The following is a 27967-nucleotide window of genomic DNA, read 5'->3' on the forward strand; positions in this document are numbered from 1 at the left end:
CACTGCCTATAAGTGTTCATCAGATTTTATATCTTCTGTACGATATGTGACCTGGAGCCATTTTTAGACTATTTCAGTTTTTAGTATTTGTCATTTAAAAAGGGAAAAAAAAAAAAAAAACTGGGGGGAAAAAAACCCTAAAATCTTCAAAAATTTAGGTGCTACCCAATAAGTAATCATCAGAAAAGAAATAATGAAGAATTCAATATCTGGAAGAAACTCAGTTTTTCCCCAAGAAGTGTTTGGTTCAGACAAAATATACTCTAGTCAGCAGGGGTCCTCAAACTTTTTAAACAGGGGGCCAGTTCACTGTCCCTCAGACCGTTGGAGGGCTGGACTATAGTTTTAAAAAAAACTATGAACAAATTCCTATGCACACTGCACATATCTTATTTTGAAGTAAAAAAACAAAACGGGAACAAATACAATATTTGTATTTGCATGTGGCCCGCGGCCCGTAGTTTGAGGACCTGTTGTGCCCAGATTTCATGATTCCCAAGAACCCACAGGGAGCCAGCGAGTCCGATGCAAAAGCAAAGAGTCATTCATTTCAAACCTAGGTTTGGCTCCCCTGCCACACTCACCGATGCAACAGTAAGCTCCAGTGGCCGAGAGAGAGAAAACTCTGTGTGGAGAGAGGTTTTATAGGGGTTTGGGGTAAGGGGAGGAGAAAGGACTGTGGGCCCTGCCGATTGGCCAGGCGCGAGTCGGTGTCTCATTACACAGGATATGGTCATAGTGATGGCGTGCACTTCCCTTGACTATCTTCCGGGAAGAAGCTTGCTGAGCACATGGCCAAGTTAAGATGGAGGGCATAGCCCTTACCCTGGGGCAAGGTGGAGGGCGTAGCCCTTACCCTGGGGCAAGGTGGAGGGCGTAGTCCTCGCCCTTTCATTCCCCCCTTGTCTTGGAACTTCCGGCTCAATCATGAGACGGACTGCATTTCTATTCCACTGTTGCTAGAGGCCCATACTGGGCACACAGAACTATCAACTGAACTATCCCTATAAGCTTAACAAATGGCCCGGTGGAAGGGAAAGAACAACTTCTATTGAAACAGGATTTTTCTTCTTAAAATTCCTCCATGGCTATCAAAAAGCCAAATCAAGTTTCCTGATGTTTGCATAAACACAACAAGAATGGTAACTGACTACCTTTGCTGGAATTTCATGGTTGAACCTTAATGTGCCCCGTAGGGCCAGGAAGCCAAGCCATCCAGCTGCCATCAGGCCTGCCTACAGTATCTGCTGAGTTAGGTAAATCCCTCACCTGTAGCAACTCCACCTGAGCCCACGCTCCAGGCTTTAAGGCCCATCTCAGTAGCCCTCCTACTTGTTGCGGCCCAGAGTGTGTGGGGGTTCCGCAGGGATGCAGAGGCATCTTTACTGCTCCCCTTCTACTCTTACCAACCGTCAGTGATGGTAGGGCATGGGCCTGATGCTCCAGCGCCAGCCATCTTCAGGGCTCCCAAGCAGGATACCAGGCTTTCTTCGTGGCATTCTTAGTGGCTTCAAGTCTTTAGAGTTCAGACAGGGCTCTTTAAAACATGATACTCCAGTCAAAGTTTTCCGTTAATAAAACCACTATTAGGAATCAGTCTCATTGGATCTATGCAAAGAAATGTACTTATTTAGCATTGACAGATTTTGGAGGAATTACATAAGGAGAAAAACATACTGATCTACTCTAAGATTTTCTGACTTTCCTTGCTAATTCCTTTTCATGGATTTAAAACAAAACAGTAACTGTTGGCATAAAACCTTCTTTCTATGCATAACCATGCCTCAGACCTTCTATTCTAAACAAGCTTTTTCCAGCTTTACTATCCGACATGGGCATGGTGACTCAGGCCTGCAAGACAGTAGTATTACAGGCTGCCAACTGTTAGCTGTCTCTCAAAAGAGACCAAAACCTGATGGGCACCCTTCCCTGCCCAGTTGGGCCCCTGCCCTCTTGGCAGCTAGGCACCCTTTACTTTTGGGGGTCACCCCACACAGCTCCCTTCCAGGACAGCCAACATACATTCAAACCTGCAAAAGAATCAAAGGTTAATATAACATATCAATACAATGAAACATAATATTGGCATCATGGCCGCTTCAGGCAGCCAAATCTTCTGCTACTAAACATGTGATCCCATAAATTGTCCTTGTCTCTTTGGATCCATGTCCATGAAGATGCAGGCATTATTACACAGTATTGTGGGGGCTCCTGGTGACAGGAGTGATCCCAAGTCATGTTACCGGCATCAGGCAGGTCGAGCACGCCATAGCTTGAGCTTGAGCGGGTTGCGTTGATCTCGATCGATGCTCCATTTGGTGATGAAGTCTTTCCGGATGGACCCAGGTCGCGACGCCGTCTACCTTGAGAGCGGTGGGGGTCTTCAGCACCACAGTGTAGGGACCCTTCCAACGTGGCTCTAGGATCTCCTGGTGGTGCCTTCTGACGTGGACCCAATCTCCTGGTCTGTGCTAATGAGGAGTTGGGGTTGGGCTGGTCTCGTAGATGGTGCGGAGGCGCGGCCAAATGTCCTCGTGCACCCTTTGGAGCCCTCTCAAGGAAAGAGATTGTTAAAGAAAAGCCACCCAGTCCTCGCCAGTCTCCGAGTCAGATTCCTCCTCTCTTGGAGAACTTCAAAGTCCTGATGGCTTCTAGGTAACCCTGTTTATCAGTTACAGCAGCAACAGGTACCAAACCCTTTCAGTACATTTGACCAGCTTCATTCCTGCCCACCTTTACAGATTCTAAGGCCCATTGTTTTCCTTTAACCAGCAAGCTAAATGACACTGGCCTGTATTATTTAATTCAGCACAGGCAGGGGGAAGGGCACATGGAATCTCTGCCCTGAGGAACTGTGAGCCCCACCCTTAAATGTCCCAATCAGACTAGAAAAGCCACAAATACTTTTTAAATCTACCTCAGAATTCCAAAATCCCAACCCAGAACTGAATATCACATAGCAAATCAAAGTTCCCAGCAAACAAACAGACAGATATTTACTAGTTAGGCGGGCCTATTCCACCTGACAGAGAGCAAGCGCTCTTGGGGCAAGCATGTGCCTTTTTTTCCCCACAGACTTCCACACTTACATGAACAAATAATTATACCCAAGTAGACATACAAACATCAAATAAATATCCAACTTACACCCTTTCAGTGAGCAGACAGGAAGAGATGTGGAGGCCTCCCTTTCCCACATCCCAGGACAGGACTTTTGACCTATGTCTCATCCAGATAGAAACGGTACTCATATTGAACAAGGAAATCAAGACTAAATAGACACAATAACTAGATACATTCCCCATTAAGAACTTCGAGGTGCATGCCACATTTATACCACAAAATACCAACAAATCAGTTTCAGTTGTGTCGAGATACAGAACAAGTCCCTAAACAGAGGCAGTAGAAAACTGCTTAGGAATGCTTCTTTTCTACCTTTTTAAAAGATAGGCCAGATTCGAACCCTTAGCCAGTCCGAGCTTTGACTTCCCTCCGGAAGTCCCAGAGACGGTGAATACCATCTAGAAGCCATTCCTCCAGATACAGGACAAGTACCTTAGAGATTCTTGATAATCTACATCAGTAATCCATTCACACAATCCCCCAAAAGTTAAAGAGGAAGGAAAGAACCATTCAATGTCCTTCAAGAGGATTTCGGCGAAACAACAAAATCGACAGATTTAACACATTAGAAAACCAAGGCCAGAAGTACCCTCAGACGTTTCAGGGGTACCAAGGAAGGAGAAGTTAGGCCACGTCCAGCCCTTTTCACAATCCACCATCAGTGACCAGTCCCAGCTCACTGGTCTACCATCCATTTAACATTTCTTTTTCCTCCCATCATACCAAGGCCATGCTTTCCAGGTAGCTAGAACTTTTAAACCACAGTTTCTACCTGAAATAATTGTACTTTACTTTAGGAATTGGGTTACTGCTATCCTGGCATAGCTGCTAAATTTCAAAATGGTCACAATTTTCCTGCTGGGGAATTCAAGAAGCAAACCCATAACTATTAAGGCCAAAACAGTCTCGGGTTTTTATTCTGTACACAGCAAAAGGTCAAGTTCAGCTCAAAACTATGCGCACTCGTTTTTAAACTGGCCTTTTCCTTTACATGTGCACAGAAATCCTGGATGCATTTATGAATTTGTAAAAGCTTTTCAATTCTCTATCTACAAGCCCTTTAAGAAATACAAGCTCTATTGTCAGCCCTTATAAAGCCAACTGCTCAAAACATTGGTCTATCATACCACTAAAATTATATTAAGACCATGATTGCTAATTTAGTATTAAATAAATCTGGGAGGCAGGCACACTTTCTGCCCCATCTGCATTTCCTTAGTAAAACTCCGCCTTAAAACTCCACCCCTGAAATCCCATCCTGCCTCAGTGAGCAGACATTCCTTTTGTGATTGACTAAGTCAGAGGGAGGGGCCTGCTGTTCCAAGATGGCGGCCCCCAGGGGCACGGCATGCCATGTGGCCAACATGGCGGCTGCCAAGTCAGGCAGCTCAACATTGTGGCGGTCTAAACTGTTCTCTGACAGAAAATATGATTTCCTCATTCTCACAATAAACAAGGGAAGAGCAAATCAAAACCCCTAAAAGAGAGATGGCCAACATTATATTGCAGAACTTTTTAAAATCTTAGGTAGCAAATTAAATATGCTAGCCCAAAACCCTATCCGAAAATGGACGGTGCGCACATTAGTTTTAAGCCAGCTTTTCTCCTAACACGTGCACAGAAATCCCAGACGCATTTACTTGGGGAGGGGGTGACCTATTTCCACAGACCCTCACTCAGGCGGCCGCCCGACCGCCACACAAAGGAGGGGGGAGGGCAATTCCCCTCCCTCCACACTCCCACACTTTCACCAGACATTCATTCAGACTTTAAACAATCCATTCAATTCCTAACAACTTCCCAACTCCTGAGGGAGCTCTAGAGCCTCCCCCAATCTCCTTGAAATGATCAATCACAATACCCAAAGGAGCAGTCTGAGTCCATCCCATAACATCCGTCCAGTACAAACACAGAACACTAAAAAGGGCCCAAAAATACAGGCTTCCAACTCCATGGAAGCAACTAGACGTTGGCCTTACGCCAAACCGGCAGGAGCGACCTGCCTCGTCTCAAATCCGCGAGGGGTATATCCATCCCTCCTGGGGTGAGGGGCATATCCATCCCTCCTGGGGTGAGGGGCATATCCATCCCTCCTGGGGTGAGGGGCATATCCATCCCTCCTGGGGAGCGGAACATCTTCCAACTCTCCCCCGCCTGTGGTCGTTCACGGCGCGTCCGCCTAGACCCCTCAGGCAATTACAGATTCCAGAAACGAGCTCACACTGAACAGAACATACAACGACACACACATACCGCGGTCAGTCAGACTCTTCGGATCGGGGGTCCCTCGATGGTCTTGGGAATCCCGGACGAGCCCCCAAATGTTGTGCCCAGATTTCATGATTCCCAAGAACCCACAGGGAGCCAGCGAGTCCGATGCAAAAGCAAAGTCATTCATTTCAAACCTAGGTTTGGCTCCCCGACCACACTCACCGATGCAACGGTAAGCTCCAGTGGCCGAGAGAGAGAACTCTGTGTGGAGAGAGGTTTTATAGGGGTTTGGGGTAAGGGGAGGAGAAAGGACTGTGGGCCCTGCCGATTGGCCAGGCGCGAGTCGGTGTCTCATTACACAGGATGTGGTCATAGTGATGGCGTGCACTTCCCTTGACTATCTTCCGGGAAGAAGCTTGCTGAGCACATGGCCAAGTTAAGATGGAGGGCATAGCCCTTACCCTGGGGCAAGGTGGAGGGCGTAGCCCTTACCCTGGGGCAAGGTGGAGGGCGTAGTCCTCGCCCTTTCAGACCCCTGCTCTAGTGTTTTGTTAATGCCCCAGAACCAGCTTCCAGTGACCCTGTGTCCATCCCTCCCACTTGGCCAGCTGAGTTCTGTGCTCTCCCAGTCTCTCCTGTTTGTCTCCAAACCACTTTCTGCTGGTTGAACTTGTTGGTGCAATTATACAATTTACATAAAGATCATGAAAACAGATAAAACATGATTAACCAAAGCAAAAGTTGTTGTTTATTAAATTCCACATTGAATGTTTTTAAAACTCAGTAAAGAGGCATTGTTTTAAAAATTAAAAAAGAGTTGCTGGATTCGCCCAGCCTGCCTGGCTCAGTGGTTGTGCTTCAACCTATGAACCAGAGATTACGGTTTGATTCCTGGTCAGGGCACATGCCTGGGTTGCGGGCTTGATCCCCAATGTGGGGTGTACAGGAGGCAGCCAATCAGTGATTGTCTCTCATCATTGATGTTTCTATCTCTCTCTCCCTCTCCCTCCCTCTCTGAAATCAATAAAAAAATATTTAAATAAATAAAAACGTTGTTGGATTCAACTCTTTGTTGGGGAGGAGGGATCGGAGGAGAAGTCAAAAAGCTCAGAGAGAAAACAAGGAAAAAGTAGGGGGAAAGTATCAGCCTGAGTTCACAGCACAAAGCCCTGTTACATGAATAAAACCCAAACTGGAAACCATGAAAGTTGTGTTGCTGGGGAAATCCTATCCGGAGACTCACACTAACCAACACTGAGAATATCCAGGGGGGATTCAGGAGGTAAGATTCTGCAAAACAACGTTCCTCCCACCAGTAAGGAGAACTATCCAGATAACAAGTGACCGTGTCGCTTTTCCTGGGCCACCCAAGAGCTGAGGCTGTGAAGCAACTAATTCCAAAGAGTGCCAAGCAGGAAAGAAGAAATCACCAAAAATGTTCACAAGCTCTTAAAGGCCAACTGTGGGCTGACATTCCATGTGGAAGGTTCTGGAAGGCTCAGAAACAATGAGTTTACATTTGCTGGCAAGCTTCCACTGGGTACTCATAAGAGACACTGGGGCAGAGCAGACGCCTGGAGAAAGTCCCTGCATGGTAAGGATATGAAGGGGGTGATGGGCTGCAGCTGAGAGAAGGCATGAAGCCCCCGTCTAGATAATTCTTGCTGGTGGGAGGAACGTTGTTTTGCAGAATCTTACCTCCTACTTCCCCCCTGGACATTCTCAGATGAAGCAAAAGCCCTAAAGCCACTGGGAGAGAAGCAGTGGATCCTATGTGCCCCATAGACAAGGCAAAACCCTATTGCTTCTAAGGTGTGGGTACATGCAAAAGCCATCTGTGGGGAAGAGGTTGGAAACCCTCCTGCCTGTAGGACACAGGGAAAGACTCACGGCTGCTGGGGAAGCAAAACCCCTCTGCATTTGGGGAGGGCAAGCAGTGGTAGGCATGCCGCCATTGTGATCAGGGCAGAAAACTCTCTCCTCCCCAAGACAACACAGATTCCAGGCAAGCGTTTGGCCTCATGCATTCCTCCTTTGGTGACCTTAACACCACCTACCAATCAAATTGGTATACCTGGCTATTTCCCTTCATAGGACTATTAACATTCCCATTCCTCATCCTCGTTTTTGGCCCATATATTCTGTGACATTTTTCATCTTTGCCTCAGGACCACTTTTGAGTCTTCACCAACCAGTCTCAATCATGCTCCCGTAACCCTTTGCCCCAAACATGAGGAATCTATACAGTGTTCCGGCCGACTAAAATCAAAGTCCATTCCCCTATGATCTCGACGTCCCCCCTCAGCAGAAAGTAACTATGACCTCTGTCCCTATTCCATAACATAAAAATACTGGAATGTTAGGTTTGACCAAATAATTAAGTCAATCAATACCCCTCCCCTGGGAGCTGACCTTTAGGCCACATCACAACCGACATTCCCTTTGGCTTAGACCACATTTCACCTGCTAAGACCATTATCTTTCCTCTCTGGACCCTCCCAGAGAGTTCCCCACTGGGAAACGCCCACCTAGAGTCCTTTAAAACCTCTGACTCTCCATCCCTGGGTGCTGGCACCATTTTGGGATTCAGCCCATCTTATCTCCAGATCACCTAACAAATTTGTAATCCCTTACCACTTTTGGCCTCGTGCATTTCTCCTTTGGTGATCCTAACACCACCTTCCAAAGCCCCCACTTTATCCTTCTAAGTTAAAACTTGAGGTCCTCGGCTGACCTCCCTCTTTGCTAAACCCTTACAAGTTATCATTCGCAGGTGACATTTAATGATCTCTGGCTTACATTGTCTGGACTCTTTATTCTGTGTAAACACATTTTGTTTCCTCACCTAGAGACTGTCCATTCCTTAAGGCAGAAAATGTTCTGTCTCCCAGATAAAATGCATAATCTCTAACCCAGTTCTATGTATCTGTGGCAAGTGTGAGTAAAACTTGCATGTCCTAACAAGACAGTTAAATGAGGTACCAGAAGATACCATAAGGCCAGAATATTTTCCTTAGGGAAAAAAATCTAGAAATTCAAACATGGTAGTATTCTTAAGAAATTTCATTGTTGGCCCTAGCCAGGTAGCTCAGTTGGCTATAGTGTCATCCTAATACACCAAGTTTTGGGGTTCAATCCTGGTCAGGGCACATACAAGAATCAACTAAGAAATGTATAGCTAAGTGGAACAACAAATCAATGTTTTTCTCTCTCAAAATCAATCAATAAATTTTTTAAAAGATTAAAAATAAAAAAGAAGCCTCATCTTTTTTGTTTTAAAAAGTTCTGCACCTCAGCTTCTTTATTAAGCCCCAAAGGGGGTGGAGTTGAGAAATCAGACCACTTGCAAATGAAAAAAGAATCCAAAGTCACCATTATTGTTGAATTTGAAAACCCTAGCCTTTCCAGTGGTACATTAAACATCAGACAAAATCTGATTTTCTTATAGCTCTAAGTCCTCAATTCAGTCTGATTTTTAAAGTGGGCAACCTTTTATTTTTTTTTTAAGTCTCATTTATCATAATCTAAAAAAAATAATTAAACCCTCAAGCATAGTCAGTCTTAAATAATCTACATACATAGACCAGTGGTAAGTATCTACTGTTTTTCTTATAGGCCATGTCTTTATGTTTAGATTCTATCTGAGAACATAATGTGATTTTAACTAAATAAAAAACACCAAAAATAACTTGGCCTTGGGAAAAAAAATCTAAAAAGCAGGAGAGCAAAATGTAAACATAGGTTACCTTTGGGTGGAGAACACACCCTTTTTTACTTGTTTCTGTGCACTTTGCATTAACACATACTACTTATAAAATGGAAATAAGTACTTATTTCCATTTTTAATTTTTTGAGGAAACTCCATACTGTTTTCCATAATGGTTGCAATAGTCTGCATTCCCACCAGCAGTGTACTAGTGCTCCCCTTTCTCCACATCCTTGCTAGCATTTGTCATTTGTTGAAAAATCACATCTTTTGATTAATAACTCTACCCAGGGGAAAGAATTCTAAATGCATGACTAGCCCTATAGAGAAACTGGAAATAAAAATAGGGAGCCATGCGTCAGTTTCCATGTGATTCCATCCATTCCCATGGTGAAGAATGAGGTCATGGGCTGGTGGAGGAGGGTTCAGGGTAGAAGTTTGAGAAGAGAAAGAATGCAAGTAAGAAGTTGAAACAACCCGGCCAGTGTGGCTCAGTGATTGAGCATTGACCTATGAACCAGGAGGTCACAGTTTCATTCCCAGTCAGGACACACGCCCGGGTTGCAGGCTCAATCCCCAGTAGGGGGTGTGCAGGAAGCAGCCAATCAGTGATTCTCTCTTCATCATTGATGTTTCTATCTCCCTCTCCCTTCCTCTCTGAAATCAATAAAAAAAAATTTTTTTAAAGAATGAAATATTTTTTTTAAAAGAAGTGGAAATGGAGATTGATTGAGAAACAGGTCAGAACTGTCAGGAGCGTGAGCGCCCTGGACCTGTGGATACACGTCTAAAGCGAGTCCGTGGGCACCACAGCAATCTTTTCTAGGCGCGTTCAGTTGCTCCGAGATAGAAATGAGAAAATGGGATTTTGCCAGAAGAAAATCAGTGAGAAAGGAGGGCAAGGCGATGTTTATAACAGAGACTGTGGGTACTGACAGAGTGAAGATGAGGGGGTGCTGTGAGTGAGATCGGGGACACTGAGTTGGAGAAGAACAGGCTAGGAGGCTGTTCCATCTGAGAAGAAAACTTATGCAGAGTCTTGGAGATACGAAGGAGCCAGCCGCCCACTGAGAGGATGCAGACCATAAAGAAGGAAGGCACAGCACGTGCAAAGGCACCAGGGTCAGGAAGGAGCATCGAGAGATTCTAGGAGCTAAAAGGCCTTGTGACTGCAGCGCAGTGAGCACATGGAGTGTACCCAAGAGTATCCACCAATGCACACAACAGTGAGTGAGCATTGCACTGTCCCAGGCTCTGGAGACATGGTATTGAGGAGGACAAGAAAGTACAGCCCCACCTTTCTAGATGTTTTGAGTCCAATAAGCAAGACAAACAAATATTTACTATAATGCCACAAGACGTGCTACAAAGAAAAAATGAAGTAAGGTAAGGGAGTGGGGACAGGGATCCTGAATTAGACAGTGTGGCCAGAGACGCTCTCTCTGAGATGACACTTGAGCAAAGGAGTCAAATGACATGAAAAGCCATGCAGAAGGGTCCATGCTAAGGGTCTGAGGCAGGACATCATGTGACATGTTCCAGGAAGAGCAGGGAGGCCAGCTGGTGTCACTATTACGGTCGTTAGGAGACGACTATGTATACCCCTCCGCATCGGCTGTGAAAGTTAGAGGGTCCAGGTGATGGGCAGCCTCAGCTAGGACAGTACTGACCGAGAGAAGTGGGCAGATTTGAAAGACATCTCCCGGTAGAACATCTGGATTTATCTGCGAGCAAAGTGGTCTTTAAGAAGACTGGTTTGCTCCCTGTCATTGCAATGCAATACTGGGAGACACTCACTTCTGAAGTCGCTATTAACTTCAATTTCAGAGTAGATGTTCCTTTCCACTCAGCTTTATTTCTGTCACACCAGTTATATGTGCAATGAATCTTTACAGAAATGCAATTCCCTGCAATGCAGGCATCCCGGGCATCCATTCATTTTGCACCACCCTAGACTTGGCTGCATTAAGCACAGCACGTCACAATCGATCTCCTTCTTGGAAGCCTGCTGTCCAAATCTCATTAGGCTGAGTTTCTGGGTCAGCCAGTTGCCAAGAGGGTATTAAAACACATACAACCTCCTCCTCCCCGGGATTCAAGGCGATTTACTTCTGATCAGGTTCGGAGAGAGCCTTCGTCTCAATTAATAAACATGTCCTATTGAATCAGTGATGCCATCCATTTAAAATATTTTAAAATGATAATCCAGGAACTTATAGATTCCCACAGGAGGCCACAGATGGTAAAGAAATGCCACACACCAATAAACAGTTGTTTCACCACCTTTTGGCTCGAGTGTTGACTAAGAGGCTTGTTCCCCACAGAGTTACTAAACAGAAGCCTGTGTCTGCAGCTGCTCTCTGTAAACCAGTCGCCCCTCCTGTCCTTGCAAGGCTACGGAGACTTCTTTCCCCTGGACTGCTGCCCTGGGAGTCCTCTCCCTCCCCCTCCTCTCATTCTAAATGCGTTCTTTTTCCAATCCCACCCAATACAAATTTGGCTTTTAGGATGTTTAAATGTTTTAATGTATTTTCATTGATTTCAGAGAGGATGGGAGAGGGAGAGAGAGATAGAAACATCAATGATGAGAGAGAATCATCAGCTGCCTCCTGCACACTCCACAGTGGGGATCGAGCCCGTAACCCGGGCATGTGCCCTGACCGGGTTGGAACTGTGACCTCCTGGTTCATAGGTCAATGCTCAACCACTGAGACACACCAGCCGGGCTTAAATTTTATTCCTATTCTACCTACGCTAACAGGGATATGTATAAAATTAAGATAACATGGATAAGACGGAAGAAAAAAGAGAAGCAAGCCCACGGACAGCCGATGGAACTCCTGTGCTCCATGCAGGGACTACCTGGCCCTTGGCTCCATCCCCACAGTGTTGGCTTTTGCAGCAAAAGAACACAGGAAGCAAGGGGCCATTCTGTGCCCGCTGCTTAGAGGGGAAGCCAGTGTTCTAAAATTTTCCAGAAGCCATTTAGAATTAACTGCTCAGGCCGATGGCCCAGGAAAAACGTTAAGACTAGAAACAAGGGTTTTTCCACGTGCTCTCACCAAAAGGAAACTCTGAGACATAATCAACAACTGTTTCAACAACATTCTAAATCAGTAGCTGAGGGAACATTTTGCAATTCCAGAAAGCAAGGGGGAGGGCTGGGAAGGAGGGCTCCTTGGGAATCACCCCAAGTGTGCTGCTCCCAGCTCTGGAGAGAGCCAGAGGATGCATTCGGACCACGCAGCTGGGGACTGGGAAGTGTTAAACAAAGGAGCTATAACAGCTCACGTTTAATCTTTGTCATTCAATCCTTTCCAAAAGGTAACATTTACTCAGTTGACAGTAGTCCAACTGGGTAAAACAAAATAGAAAGTATAAGGTATTAGAAAATACCACATTTCAAAATCTACGGGATACAGCCAAACTGTTCTCAGAAGAAATTTTATACACTTAAATGCATTTATTAGGAAATTAAGATAAAAATGGGGACTTCAAATATTGGGGGGACTACTTTGTAAAGTATATGATTGTCTAATCATTATACTGTACACCTGACCAATACAAAATAAAAAATAGAAATCTCCTGATATTTCTGAGATAAATACTATCTGTCACCAAAAATTCTGTCTTATTACATTCTGGGACTTAAATTCACAAAAGCACTGGGAAGAGAAGTCCACCAATAAATTATAAGTCAAACTCTTAATGATAAAAAATTGAGGGAGATGTAATCAAATGTTTAACTCTAAAAGTTACAAAAGAAAATGAAATAGACTTTCAGGTTAGAAGGGAAGAATTACTAAAGATAGATTGAACAAAATGAACATAAGTTTTCGTTAAAAAGCACGTTAGCAGCCAGTAAAGGCCAGCCCTTAATTCTGGAACTCATTCCTGTTCCCGTGGGGAAAACTTATTTATAAAACAAGCAGTGCAATGTCTGAAAAGGCACCTTGGAAATGGTCTAAGAGTCACTGAGCAACACCTGGACTAAACCTTTCTATCAAAAGCTTCCAATCTTTCCACTTGATTCTCTTCCTGGACTCCTAGGAAGTAGAAGAATTTACAAAGCATGTCCCACGAGGTGCACTGTCCAGTCCCACTACAAGGCGTTGTGCAATAGTCTAGTGTAAGGAGTATACATGACAGGAGAATGATGCTGAAATCAGACACATCTGAATTCAAATCCCTGCTCTGCCCACGCAAGCTGTGTGGCCCTGGCTAAGGGAGCTCGCCTCTCTGTGCCTCCGTTTCCATGTAGATAATATAGAGATGATGCCCACCTCACAAAACACTGGGCAACACTCAGTGAGATGTCTGTGCATTGCTATTGTAGGACTAAACTGGTTCAGTCCCTATGGAGTGCAACGAGGCAATAGCTGTTAAAAGTGCAAATTCACAAAATTATAAACTGACCTGGCAATGCTATTTTTATGAATTTATCCTACATACAGACTTGCAAATGTGTGACATTACTGAAGTTCCTTATAACAGTGCTTGTGACAGAAAAATGGTGAACACTGGTTAACAAGTAATGAACTACTATGCAGCAACAAAAACATAAAAGCTCGAGGAAGTTCTTTATGTACAAATATAAAATAAGGACCAACGTGTATGTTTAAAAAGAAAGTCGTGTCAAATAAAATAGACAACATATTGTCATTTGTGAAGAAAAGACCACATACACATATTTGCTTGTAGAAAATATGTCTGAAGAGACACAGACTCACGAATGCACACAGGAAATCTAAAAACCGTGGTTGGGTGTCTGAGAGTCAGAAGGGAGCAGAGTGTCACACTGCATACCATTCTGTACTTTTAAATTCGGAGTGATGCAAGTATGGTACCTCCTCAAGGAATAAGTGTTTTAAATTTGGTGAGCTACTTTAACAAATCAAAGTGGAAAATACCAATAATTCAACTGAAAAATAAGCAAAGACAAGAACAGGAAGTTTCTTTGAAAAAAAGAAAAATTCAAATGGAAGAAGGGTGTGACTCACTTGTGATTAAAGACACACAAATTAAAACATGACATTTTTTTCCTGTGACATGTCAACACTAAAATTCTTAATCACCAGCATTGGAAAAAAGTGTGGGAAAACAAGTATTTTCATGTTTTAATACTGGGACTGCACATTGGTGTACAAATCAGACAGCAATTTTGTAAATCAATCAAAACTCTGCAGGCACACACCACTTGCCACAGTAATTCCTTTTCTAGGGTCCCTCCTATTGGTTGAACTTGCCCAACTATGCAAAGCTATGCATTCAAGAGTGGTCATTGTAATAATGTTTTATTTAAAAAAAAAAAAACACAAAAAACTGGAAACCCAAATACCACCAATATACCAGTGAAGTGCATTGTCTTATCAGTGGAGCAATGCTTCGCAGTAACCAAGATGAGGGAAAAGAACTAAAATGCCATTGCTAGGGAATGGGATAAACACAATGGGGCTTACTCACACAAAGGAACATCAGAGCGCAGTTAAAATGAATGGGTTAGAAACCCTGGGTTTCAATATGGGTAGACACCAAAAACATAACAGTGAGTTAAAAAACAAAACAAAAGAAACAGACACAAAATAGTGCTCTCTCAATATCTATATATCTATATATCTATATATCTATATATATCTATATCTAGACATATAGATATAGATATATATAGATATATAGATATAGACATATAGATATAGATATAGATATAGATATAGATATAGATATAGATATAGATATAGATATAGATATAGATATAGATATAGATATATAGATATAGATATATAGATATAGATATAGATATAGATATAGATATATAGATATAGATATAGATATATAGATATATAGATATAGATATAGATATAGATATATAGATATATAGATATAGACATATAGATATAGATATAGATATAGATATAGATATAGATATAGATATAGATATAGATATAGATATAGATATAGATATATAGATATATATAGTGAGTACATGAAAACGTGCATGAGAGAAGCCGAGCTTCTGTGGATCAGGGAAGGAGGGATGGAGGGAAGACAGGAGAGAAACCGGAGCAGGAACGTGGGAATGGGGATTCCAGTTTCGTCACTAAGGTTTTCTTTCTTTTATTTAAAGCAACTCACTACATGTTCATTCTGGGAGAATAAATACACTATGGGTGGCTTATGTATTTTTTCTCTGTACTTCTCTGCATTTGGTGAAACTAAAGAGAAATAAAATGGGTGTCAAGAATAATCTACCATATATGTTAGGTTTTAAAAGCAAGGGGCAGAAGTGCATGTCAAATAATTCCTTTGGGGGGGAAGTGTGTGTGTGTGCATGCGTGTGTGTGCGTGTGTGTGTGTGTGTGTGTGTGCGAGTGTGTGTATATAACATTTGTGGATGTTCATTCCCCAGAACCTAGAACAGAGCCTGGCACTTAGAAAGCACAAGCTAAACATCCACTGAATGAATGAGTGAACAAATGGCTACATGAAAACCTTGTTAGCAATCATTACCTTTCAATGTTTCAATGTGATTTGCCTTTTATGTACATGTATTGCTTTCGTATTTTAAAAAATTTAAAAACTTAGTTATCTTTATAACTAGTGAGATGATTTGAATTTAATTCAATACTTAGTCCTTCTCAGTTCAGGCATCCCCAGGAGCCCCGGTCCCCTTTCCTGTGAGTCCACCAGATGGTCCTCACCTCACAGCTGTTCCTGGCCCTGAGCTCCTCACAGACACTTAATTACTGTGGAGTCCAGGAATCTTGTTGGCTAAAATATTATAAGCTTGAATTTTTCCATGAAAGTAAAAAAAAAAATCAACAATCTTGGAAATAAAGTCTCAAGTCTTGGAGACATAAATAGCTATCACAAAATCCATACACTTTTAATTCTACGGGAGAAATGGAGCCACCCACGGCAACTCCCCAGATGTAAAGTGAAGGGTGTAACAGGAAGCATTGGGATTTGAAGAAAGCAGAGATGCTCTGACAGCTGACAATAGGGAAATTAAAAGTAATTGCAAACCTGACAGCGAGGGAAGTTTTAGAAGAAAATGTAAAAGCAGAGCAACACCCTCTGGAAAGGCTCATGGCCCTGAGGGTGTTACTATTTTGGTAGCTCAGTGGTAGCATCGTGAGGCCAGTATTTCAGGAAAGCACACACAGCAAATACTCAACCTTTGTTGAGTGAATAGAGGGAGAAATTTGGTGGAGTGGGAGAGTTAATCTCTATAAAAATTCAAAGATACTACAACTAAAGCCAGCAACTACGAAGGATCTCAGATGTGCCAGGCACGGCTGGCACCAGTAAGTTTATAAGCTGAGACTGCAAACTATTGAAAGGCAGTGTGAAGCATGCAGAAGTAAACTATATAAATGAAACTGAAATGGTACAGACAAAACAATGAAATGAGGGACCAGACTTCCAAAGTATGTGTCACTTCAAAGTATGAGCAAAGTTTTCAGAAATAACAGTTTACCAGGAGGAGAGTGAAGGTCAAGAGGCAACAGAACAAGGAGTCTCGTCTTGAGCAAACTTAGGTCCTCACATCAGACAGGGACTGCAGTGACAAAAACCAGGAATTGTCCATGCAAACCCCTGAAATCGCTAGTGTCCAGCAAACAGTGGCACTTTCTTTTGAGTGTTGATGAAGGTGAAGCCTACATGATACAATTGTAGAAAGGTGGAAAAAAATCATTTGTATTATTTCTTTCTCGTTTCTTTTATTCTTCAGCACACACAGTTGAATCCCTCAGTTCAATCAATGGATGACGTGACTCAGGTATATAAATGTACAGCAGAGACTCTACTTTCCAGCTGATCAGGTTACCTGGCCATCAGTTCCTTCCCTACAAGACATGTCTGCACACAGTCCCTAATGGGATGTGCCCTTGGCCATCTGTATGTGTTTTCTGTTCATTGTACACTTACTGGATGGGTTCGCTTGCTAGATCTGCCCTAGCTGAGTACCACAATTGGAGAGGCTTAACCAACAGAAATTTATTGTCTTATAATTCTGGGGGCATGAAGGCCACGATCGACATGTTCACAGAGCCATGCTCCTGCTGAAGGCCCCAGGGAGGGAACAGTTCTGGGTCTCTCCTAGCTTCTCTTAGTTCCTTGGCTTGTGGCAGCATAACTCCACTGTTGCCATGGCATTCTGTGGGTGCTGTCTCCAAATTCCCTCTTTTAAGAGGACACTAGTCCTATCAGATTAGGGGCCCACCCTACGCCAGTATGACCTCATCTTAACTAATTGACTTTGCAACAATTCTATCTCCAAATATGGTCACGTTCAAAGGTAGTGGGGGTTAGGATTTCAATATGAGAATTTCAGGGATGGGAAGAGGAACAATTCAACCCATAACTCTGGGTCTGCTCCGAGCCTTATTCCTGCCTCTTTATGTACAATAAGTAATTAAATCTTACATAAACTGAAGAAATAAGAACATAAAAAGAATGAGCACTAAAAACGACGTCAAATGGTCTATTAAGACTTAATAAAAGCCAGCCAATTGGATGCAATTACATGCGGGTAAACTGTGAAAGCCCGGGGAGAAAGCAACGGGCTACAAATCTAGAACACTGAGCTCCAAGTGTTTTTGCGCATTTCAAAGAAAGCAAAACAAAGAAGCCAAAATTAGAGAGGATGCATTTTGGGTGGGTGCTGTTTATATCAGAAACATTAATTATAAAACTTCAAACAATTAACTCTTAATAAAAATAATTTTAAGCCCTTGGCCCTACATCAAAAGATTGGTGAAAGAATGCCTTAGGGTCCTTGCTAAAAACCTGCTTGTTTTTGGTCAACATCCTTATGGGAACCAACTTGGAGAGATGCCCCCAATATAATGTTAAGTGAAAGACTCAACTTATAGAATATGCAAACTATCCCACTTTTTCTGAAGAGTTTCAACATATTTGAAAACATGTTTGCAAATGATTATGAAAGGATTAGACCTGTTATGAATGAATGAATGAATGAATGAATGAATGAATGAATGAATAGGTGTAATAGGTTTTGTGGGCTGAATCGTGACTCCCAAAATGATGTGTTGAAGTCCTGAGCCTGGGAACCTGGGACTGTGACCTGATTTGGAAAAGGGGTCTTTGCAGATGTAATTAAGTGAAGGATCTTGAAATCATTCTGGATGTAGGGAACACCCTAAACCCAATGAGGGCTGTCCCTATAAGAGAAAGGCAGGGGGAGATGTGAGCCAGGGACGCAGACAATGGCCCTGTGAAGACAGTCAGAGACCAAAACTCCTGGAGCCACCGGAGGCTGGGAGAAGCAAGGAAGGATTCTCCCCAAGAGCCCTCAGAGGAAGCATGGCCCTTCCAATAAACTTGACTCTGGACTCTGGCCCTTGGAACTGTGATCATTTGTTTGTGATTACCCAGTTTGTGATCATTTGTTATGGCAGCCCCAGGAAGACAATACAGGGAGGGTCAAATACAAGACCAGTGCTCTAACCACTGAGCTTGGAGCCTGCAGTCAAAGAAATACTTCTTCTTTAGTCCATGTGATCACCAAGACCTGAGGTTAATTTAGAGCAGCGGTTCTCAACCTGTGGGTCGTGACCCCTTTGGTGGTCGAATGACCCTTTCACAGGGGTCGCCTAAGACCATCCTGCATATCAGATATTTACATTACGATTCATAACAGTAGCAATATTACAGTTATGAAGTAGCAACAAAAATAATTTTATGCTTGGGTCACAACATGAGGAACTATATTTAAAGGGCCAGAAGGTTCAGAACCACTGATTTAGAGGCTTTTAAATTAATATCTATTGTATTCATTCATATTTTATTTAACAAACACTAATATAGCACTTTGTATATATCAGATGCTGTTGTAATTTTTCCATAAAAATATTTATTTAAATATTATGATGACCAAAGAAATACTATTATTATTATTATTATTATTATTATTATTATTGTTATTATTATTATTTCCAGTTTAGAGAGAGAAAACTAAGAGTTTAAGTAACTTGCCCAAGGTCACAGAGCTAGCAACATCAGAACCAGGATTCAAACCCAGGCAGCTCTTCCCCACCGCCCGGTGTTAGGCTCACTTCCGAATCTAGCCCCCAGCCAAGCAGAGGGTGCGGGCCAGGCCTGCCTGGAGCCATCTCTCCTGGTTCTGTCCATCCTTATGGTTCTAACCCAGAACTGCCCTGTGCAGCTACTTTCTAGCTACTTCTCCAGGTGCAGATTTTAAGACTTCTCTCCACTCAACCCCAGAGGACAAGCAAAGCTTAAATACCATGTGGAAAAAAAAAAAAAAGAAAAAGAAAAAAAAAGCTTAATACCATGTGGGCTTCACCCAGCTGCTGCTGGGTAGCCTCTCTTTATTTGCATTTGCACTAATCTCTCATTTCCTGCGGGTGTTTGAAGTCCTCCTGAAAGGACATTGCTGGAGACCACGAAAACAGGAAGCTTTTCTCCTGGTGTCTTTTGTGGGACAGGCCCACATTTCCCAGAAGGGCACACCTGCCGCCCTGTTTACCGAAGGAAAAGCCAGGAGCACGCTTCAGCAGGACCTTGGCAGACAAGCTTATGGGAATGAGCTGAGAGGACCAGTTTTTTAGTTTAGCTGAAGCAGCTGTACTGTGAAGCGGAAGGTGTGGAAGGAGGGTCAGAGGAGTCCCCGTCACAGTCTGCAGACACAGACACGCCTGTCCCCTCCCAGACAGCGCCACCCCTCCCTCACTAGGCTAGTGGCAGACTGAGAAACCCGTCCCCAGGACTAGCTGTCTCTCCTATATTCCCAGGCTTCCCTTGGGGATAATTTATTTCCCTTTTATTTGATCATAGTGCTCATAAACTGGGTGTGGGTCACTGTGAAGAAAAGAGTAATTTTTTGCACAGTAAAAGTGTACATTGCAGAAGATCACCTGCATGGGTGATGACCAATGTCCTTTCCAGTTGGGTGCGTCTGTGATGAGTTTGGCAGAAATCGTGATCTTCTGCAAATGCACACTTTTAATGTGCAAAAATTTACTCTCTTTTCACAGTGACCTGTGCTCAGTTTACAAGCACTATGATCAAATAAAAGGGAAATAAGTTATCCACAAGGTAAGCAGTGGAATATAGGAGAGACAGCTTGTCCTGGAGACGGGTTTTTCAGTCTGCCACTAGCTAGTTGCATGCCTTGGACGTGTAATAACATCCTGACTTAGTTTTCCAATCTGTAAAAGGGGTATAAAAAATAGAAATAAGACCACCATCATCTGCCTCTCCAAGTTGCTGGGCGATTCAAATGAGCTAACACTTGGCAAAGGGCATCCTCCGGCAGACACAGGGACAGCAGGAGTGAAGACAGAAGCAGAGGAAACAAAAGCTGTTAGATGCAGCTGCTCCCGGGGAGGAGCCAAGACCACTCAGTACACTGGCACTGCATCCGAGCTCTGGCTTCTTTACCCAGTTCTGCCACCGCGGGGCTCACAGGAGACACAGCCACTTGACTTCAAGAGGAACGGATCTGCTCCTTAGGAGGCAACTCCCTGGGGACTGTTCCCGAGGGAGCAGCAGCAAGGACGTTTTAAGGTGCCCTCCTGGAAACACCTTCGTTTTCCCATGTCCCCTCCTGACGCTAATCTTGAGGTCAAATTTGGCCAATGTTTTCTCTCAAATAATAATATTAAGAGCAGCCACTAAAGCCTTACAGATAAATCCTATAAAATGCATTATGATGAGAGTCATAGTACATCTATGAGAACAGTGTCTGAGAATCAAACAACTTGGTCCAGGTCACCCAGCAGGTAATAAGCAAGAGCTAGGATTTGAACATAAAGTAGATCTGGCCTCCGTTTCCCCCGTTGTGTTTACCTCGTTTTAGTTAGTCTGTTATTACCTCCCCCCTGGGCCCACTGTAGGAGTCTTTATCTCCCTGTGACCTATCCTAGCTGCTGCTGTCAGATTCTTTTCCCCAAACCCAATTCCGTTTCAATCCTGGCTCACAGCACCCAGCCAGGTACACCACAGGGGCCTTCAATAGTTGCTTGTTGAATGAATGGAACCTCTGCTCATGCTGCCTTAGCTTCCTTCCCTCTACCAAACACCTCGACCTGCCTGTCAGGGTCCTTCAGCTACGGCTCCCCAATCTGATTTCATGACAACCACCTCCTGGGTCTACCATGAGCCTCGGTCCATGAGCCTCCACGCTCCAGACATGCTATTCCCTCCCTGGAATACATTCTCCTCAACACCCCGGTCATCCTGCCACCAACACCCTTTCTAAGTTGAATGAATGGACAAAGGATTCTCTTCTTAGTGAGCCCACACCCAGGACACTATTACTCTTGCAGCTTCAGACCAGGGCAGGTCTTTATTAAAAACAAAACAAAACAACAACAAAAAAAACTACACCAGATTCTAGAGCACACTCTGCCTCACATAAAGTCTTCCTGGTCTCTCTAAGCTACTCTTTTCTTTTCCCAGGAAGTTAAGTAGGCCTTTGTCTCAAGTCCCAGCTAAACAAGACCTTCCCAACTTGTATTTTAAGGATACAGCATTGTGTTTCTGCTTAGGGAGTTCAAAATACAAAATTAAATAAAAATTAAATTGTATACCCTTTTGGTTGGACACAGGATGTAAAAGTAGAAAGCTTCCCAGTCCGATGGCAGAGGAAAAGGGAGGCCAGCCTCCAGGGCCCTCTCTTCCTTTTCCGCCCCTGCACTGGGACTTGGCATTCAAAACACTTGTTCTCTTGCTAATGAAAGAACATACCTATGGGATAATATCTTCCGTGAAGCTGCTACCCCATAGAAGCCTCACCCTAAAGACTTCTATTTTGGCGAGTATATTAAGTTAGTTAAGTTTATAAATAGGAATCCATCTCTTTTCATTTTATTATTTTTAATCTTCAATTACGCCGACACTTATCGATGATTTGGCAATCACGAAACGCACTGGCCCCAAGTGGAAAAGCCAGGCTTGTCTGGTGTGTGTCCTTTATATTGCGAAGTACCTGATGGGCACTTTGAGACTATTATAAACTCTAGTAACTGGGTGAAAGTATACAAATAATGGAGTGTTGGGGGGGGGGGGGGGGGCGGGGCAGAAATCAACACTCCAAGAAGTTACCTGCTAAATTCCCGATTACATTCTTTTAAAGAGCCCTAACAATTTCTTAAAGGAGTAGTGCTGGTCTGCTCTGGTCTACTGTGGAAATGTCTGAGAATTTCTTTCTCTGAAATAATAAGTATTGAATAAGGTCTAGGGAACCAGCAAGGCTAACTCCCTCAGATTACACTGGGATTTCAATTCTTCAGACGCCTCCTTCTAGACCAGTGGTTCTCAACCTGTGGGTCGCGATGCCTTTGGGGGTCGAATGACCCTTTCGCAGGGGTCGCCTAAGACCATCGGAAAACACATATATAATTACATATTGTTTTTGTGATTAATCACTATGCTTTAATTATGTTCAATTTCTAACAATGAAAATATATCCTGCATATCAGATATTTACATTACGATTCATAACAGTAGCAAAATTACAGTTATGAAGTAGCAACGAAAATAATTTTATGGTTGGGGGTCACCACAACATGAAGAACTGTATTAAAGGGTCGCGGCATTAGGAAGGTTGAGAACCACTGCTCTAGACTAATAATGACGCTGAAGTTCAGACCCTTAGAATGCACTGGAAATAGGTTATCTTTTAACCTGGTCATTTGAATGAAGACTCTTTAAAAGACTGCTTTCCCTTGTAAAATAAGCATGAGGAAGCCTCCCTCTAAAATCTAAAGGGAGTGAAATAAAACAACATATGGAAAGAGATTACAGGATTAACACATTACATGATAAGCCTTATGATGACACCCGGCTGCCTCACAATCTTTCTCAAGGAGTCATTGCAAATTCATAACAACTCAACTCCATGCCTCTTACATAAAAAGGAAGCCAGTGGAAACACTAGTAGGTTACTGTTTATTCAGTAATATTTACATCGAGCCTACAAATAAAGAGATGTCTATTGAAAACAGTGAATTTGCATTATAAGTAAATAAATAAACTTGGCTTATTTTTGACTTATGTCTGTGGGATTTCCAAATTTAGTCTTGTGAGCAATGACATAAACAGTAAGGAGTCTTCAGAACTCTCCTCAATGACAAAAGGGCTCAAAGTAATTTATGTCATCAAATTGGAATTTAAACTTAACAAAAAATTGAGAACTACACTTAAAACTGTTTCACTTGCTTAATCTAAGACAAATAAATGTAAAACCATTTTAATACAAATGTATTTTAAGGAAAATCCATAAACTGCCCATAATATAAACAAGTGCTGAAGTTTACTAAATGCATTCTCTCTCCCTCTCTCTCTCTCTCTCTCTCTCTCTCTCTCTCTCTCTCTCTCTCTCTCCGCCCTCCCCCTCATCTCTTTTGAAAAATAGCTGACTAGCTAAAGAAGACGATAAAGATTACTACAAATTTTATAATTTTAGTAATCATGATAGTGTTCACATCTTTGTAGTTTAAAGAGCAAGCTTAGGATAGATCTAACATTAAGCCAATAACAATTTAGACTGCCAAACCCTAGTAACAGATTCTTTCCACAGACTATTTTAATTTTCATAATCTTGTATGGAAACACAAACCCCGAAGACTTTGAGGATAGCCGAGGAGGGTAAACAGTGGTAAGAAGGCCAAGTAGGCACATATACAAAGAATAATAGCACCATATGCCATGAGCGTCCCAACAAGTGCCATCCCTCCTTTCCTCACAAACTCTTAGAACTGACACACACTTTGTCAGGTACAAAGGTTTGGTCAGGACTTTCCTTGCCTGAAGCAATATCAAAATTGCATTTTTTTTGTTTTTTGTTAATCCTCACCTGAGGGTATTTTTCCATGGATTTTAGAGAGAATGGAAGAGAGAGGGAAAGACAGAGAGAAACATAAATGTGAGAGAAATGCATCAATTCGTTGCCTCCTGCATGTACCCCAACTAGGGCCGAATCCAGGGAGGAACTTGCAACCAAGATACCTGCCCTTGACCTGAATCAAACCTGGGACCCTTCAGTCTGCAGGCCTATGCTCTATCCACTGAGCCAAATCGGCTAGGGCCAAAATTGCATTCTGTGGTGGGCAGAGAAGAGTTAAATGTTTAAGCCATGAGGAAATTATTAACTTCTCAGTTGATGACAGAGAATTTGCATTTTTACCCTAATTTTTACCTTTGGTATGTACTTGAGAATAACTCATTGATCCAGCCAAAAAGAAAAGAAATAGAAAATGACTATAGTCTGTATTGGTCGTCTTGTCATTAATAAACAATGTTGGGTGTGTGCACCCCACTGTGTGGAGACCAATCCCACCTTTCCCGCAGTGGTCACTTACCCTTTGGGAAAAAGTTGGGCTGCACCACGTAGAGGAAGATGCGCACCATTTTAAAAAGATTGCCGATGGACCTAGGTATGTAATCGTCTTTGGTCTCATAGGTCGGCGTGGGCAACTGAAACTTCAGACCATCATTGGTACTGTTTGGGGAGGACGAGGGCTCCTCTGAAATGGTACCCTGGCAGAGCGCCAGCAGCAGCAGGACACCGAGTGTCAGGGTCATGGCTAGCAAGGTGCTCCACGCATGAGGTAGAAGTGGGGGCCTCCTGCCTCAGAGGTTCTGGGAGCCGTGGGTAAGCCAGGAGCACGGATAAGCCAAGAGAGCGCGTTTCTGTGTAGAAGAGGCGCAAGGAGGGGAGGACTAGCCTGGATGGCATGCACGATCTCCAGTGGGGTCAGTCACTCAAGGCAGCATCCCTGGAAGACGGAGAAGAGGCATCAGTCACTAACGCGGGGCGGGCCTGCACCGGGAGCTGCCCACGAGGAGGCTGTGAGGCTTTAGCAAGCCCATCTGCCTAATCTGTGTGGGGGCGGGGCTCAGAGGCTGCCTCAGGGCCATGGGACTTGAAAGTTCCATGCAGGTCCCTCCTCCTCAAAGGGCCACATGCTAGGTAGTGTAGAGAAGGCTGTACGGCTTTAGAAACTAACATTTATTGAGCACTTACTACATTCCAGACACTGTTGTCCTTGCCTTAGAGGTAGGATCTTGCTTAAGGCATTATCCTATTTTACAGATAAGGAAACTGACTGAGGATTTCCTTGGTGACTTGCCTGAGGGCACAGCTGAGCCCAAGGGGCTAGACTCTGAGGTTCTCCCTACAGAGCCCTCCCTCTCAGGCTCCAGCCAGAGGCTGAGGCCCCAGCAACAGACTGGATGCTTTCTTTTTTCTCCAAGTTTGTGTTGTTTTCCTGGTCTCTGGAGACATATCTTACTCTGCCTTTTATTCTGCTTATTCGTTCACTGATCTCAGTTCAAACATCCTCCCTCTATCCACCTACAACCCAAACTAAAAGAGCAGGGTCTCAAGGCAAGGGGCCAAACTCTTCAAGGCTGGGTGACATTGGAATTTATCTGTCTCAAAGGTTCACCAGGTAGTCTTGATGGAAATCTTTGCCCCCAAGTTACCACCTGATCAACTAGGGGTCCAGGCGATAAGAGGCAGGGCAGAAGGGGACTCCTGCCCACCCCTGGGAGAGGGAGAAAGAAACAGGGATCCTAAAAGCTGCTACCAACCCAGTGTCTACTGAGAATGCTTAGTGTGGCCCCTGTTCTCCTTGTATTTCCGTCCCCAGAACTGAACACAAGGCAGGGCACACAGTAGGGGCTCTGGAAGTGCTGCTGGATATAAAATAAATAAGCCAGAACAGCTGACTTGCTTGTATCATTGCATGAGGCTAGTGAGCTAAAACAGAACCCACCAGGTGAACTGGGATGGCGTCAGGAACCCCGGATTTTATTTATATAGAAGATGTTAGATAGGCAGGAGCAGAGCAAGGACGATGGGCCAGGTACAGAAACTCACCAGGGCAGAGAGCCTACCAAGGGGCAAAACTGGGAAAACAAGAACCTTGTCCTCAGGGTAACCGATCCTCCCCTAGCATATCTCTAGTCCCACGGGTTTAGACCCCCTGACCTTCCCCTAAAGATAACATCTAGGCCTCAGTTATATTTCAGCTCCAGGCTCAGGAAAGCAGCAAAACCAGAGAAGTGAGGACAAGTGACACGTGGCTGCCTCAGGACCAGCTGCATTGACTAATGACCCCCTGCCCTGGCACTGACCAATCAGTGGAGACTGTGACCCTGAAAGAGCACCCCTGGGAAGCTGATGAATATTCTATTAAGACTCTCCCCTGAGAGCTCCCTTAAGATTTCTACCTGTAAGAGAGAGATAAATATGCTTAGGACAAAGGACCCAGTGTGCGCTCTCCCCTAGGAGAGCACGCCAGCGCCATTCCCTTCCTCCTTCCCTCTAAGGCAGCGGTTCTCAACCTGTGGGTTGCGACACCTTTGGCGGTCAAAGGACCCTTTCACAGAGGTCGCCTAAGACCATCCTGCATATCAGATATTTACATGACGATTCATAACAGTAGCAACATTACAGTTATGAAGTAGCAATGAAAATAATTTTATGGTTGGGTCACAACATGAGGAACTGTATTTAAAGGGCCAGAAGGTTGAGAACCACTGCTCTAAGGGACCCCCACATGACTTGCAACCAGGGGACCAACAGGCAGCGGCAGCTTGTCCTTGCCCTGAACCTGTCTCCAAGGCCCCCTTTTCTCTGGCTTCTCAGTGAGCCAAAGCAGCTGGCCTAGGCTCCCCTGCCTTATTTCACTGTCCTAAGTATGTTTTTGCTGCCATCATGGACCCAATACCCTTTGGCTCAGTTCTGTGTAGCCCTTCCCTTTAGGTATCCCCATCCCCCACCTCCTTTTCTTTAAATAAATCCAATTTTTCTTTATCCATCATCTGAGATGGCTCTTCAGCCTGCCCACACATCACTGACTTTAACATTTCAGTTGACTCACACAGGTGCTCTTGAAACACACACTATGAGAGCACCCATCAAGAAAGTGACACACTGCAAGCGAACAGTGGCCCTATTACCTACATTCCACCAAGTCAGAGGAGGAGGTAGGATTTCAGGAGCTATTTAATGAAGATGTGAATTCCTAAGGAACCCCCTTAGATATTGCCTAAGTCCTGTCCCCCGCCAATTACTCTGCAAAGAGCCACCGATACAATGACCCTAAACCCTGCCTTTATCAACTCAATGCTACTAGATCCTCAGTGGCTCTGGTGTCAGCCTCATTAACCCCAAGCTCCATATCTGCTCCCAATTTCACCACAGATACACCAGGACCTGGTAACTGCTTCCCAAAGGCAATCTCCCTGCCAGGCACAGCCACTGCAAACCCTTGTTCTCAGGCTCTGCAGTGTCCCAGCCTGCACTGCTTCCAACAGGAACCAGGGCTCTTGGCCCTCAAACCCTTTCCAGAGAGAATGAAGAAGAAAACAGAGTGGCAGTCTTTGCAAGTCCTTTTGTCTGGGAAACTCCGGGTTGCACAGGGCAGGAGAAAGTATGAAACAAGGGATGTGTGTGGTTATTCAGCCATGAAAAGGCTCCTCTAAGCAGGCAGGCAGATGTGTGCACACACACCACACACACTGCACACACACATATCATGTACACATAAACCACACACTGATACACTACTTGTACACATAACGCATACCACCCATAAATACAGGGTGGGCAAGAGTAGTTTTCTAGTTGTGAATACATAAAACAGAGTATTCTTATATTATTATTTATTAACTAGAGGCCCAGTGCATGAATTTTTGCATGAGTGGGGTCCCTCCTGGCGAATCGGGGCCATCTCTCCCCAGTCCCAATCAGGCAAGGTCACAGCTGAGGGACTGTGGGCCAAGGGAGGTTGGCTGGCTGCAGGAGGTTAGCTGTGGGAGCACACTGACCATCAGGGGGCAGTTCCTGCGTTGAGCATCTTTCCCCTGGTGGTCAGTGCACGTCATAGCGACCGGTCATTCTGCTGTTCTGTTCATTTGCATATTAGT

General features: G+C 43.9%; 1 protein-coding gene across 4 annotated transcripts in view; it reads right to left on the bottom strand.

Annotated features, from left to right (window-relative positions):
- The window catches only part of PROM1 (prominin 1), a 97044-nt gene that overhangs the window by 63649 nt on the left and 5428 nt on the right, over positions 1 to 27967 (bottom strand). For all 4 annotated transcript variants that reach the window (XM_036329349.1, XM_036329323.1, XM_036329330.1 and 1 more), the window contains exon 2: positions 24391 to 24807. In XM_036329349.1, coding sequence (XP_036185242.1) covers positions 24391 to 24613 — 223 coding nt within the window. In that variant the 5' untranslated portion in view covers positions 24614 to 24807. The remainder of the gene's footprint in view (positions 1 to 24390; positions 24808 to 27967) is intronic.

The sequence above is a fragment of the Myotis myotis genome, unplaced genomic scaffold (assembly GCF_014108235.1).
Source record: "Myotis myotis isolate mMyoMyo1 unplaced genomic scaffold, mMyoMyo1.p scaffold_m19_p_1, whole genome shotgun sequence".
In the NCBI taxonomy this organism is placed as follows: Eukaryota; Metazoa; Chordata; class Mammalia; order Chiroptera; family Vespertilionidae; genus Myotis; species Myotis myotis.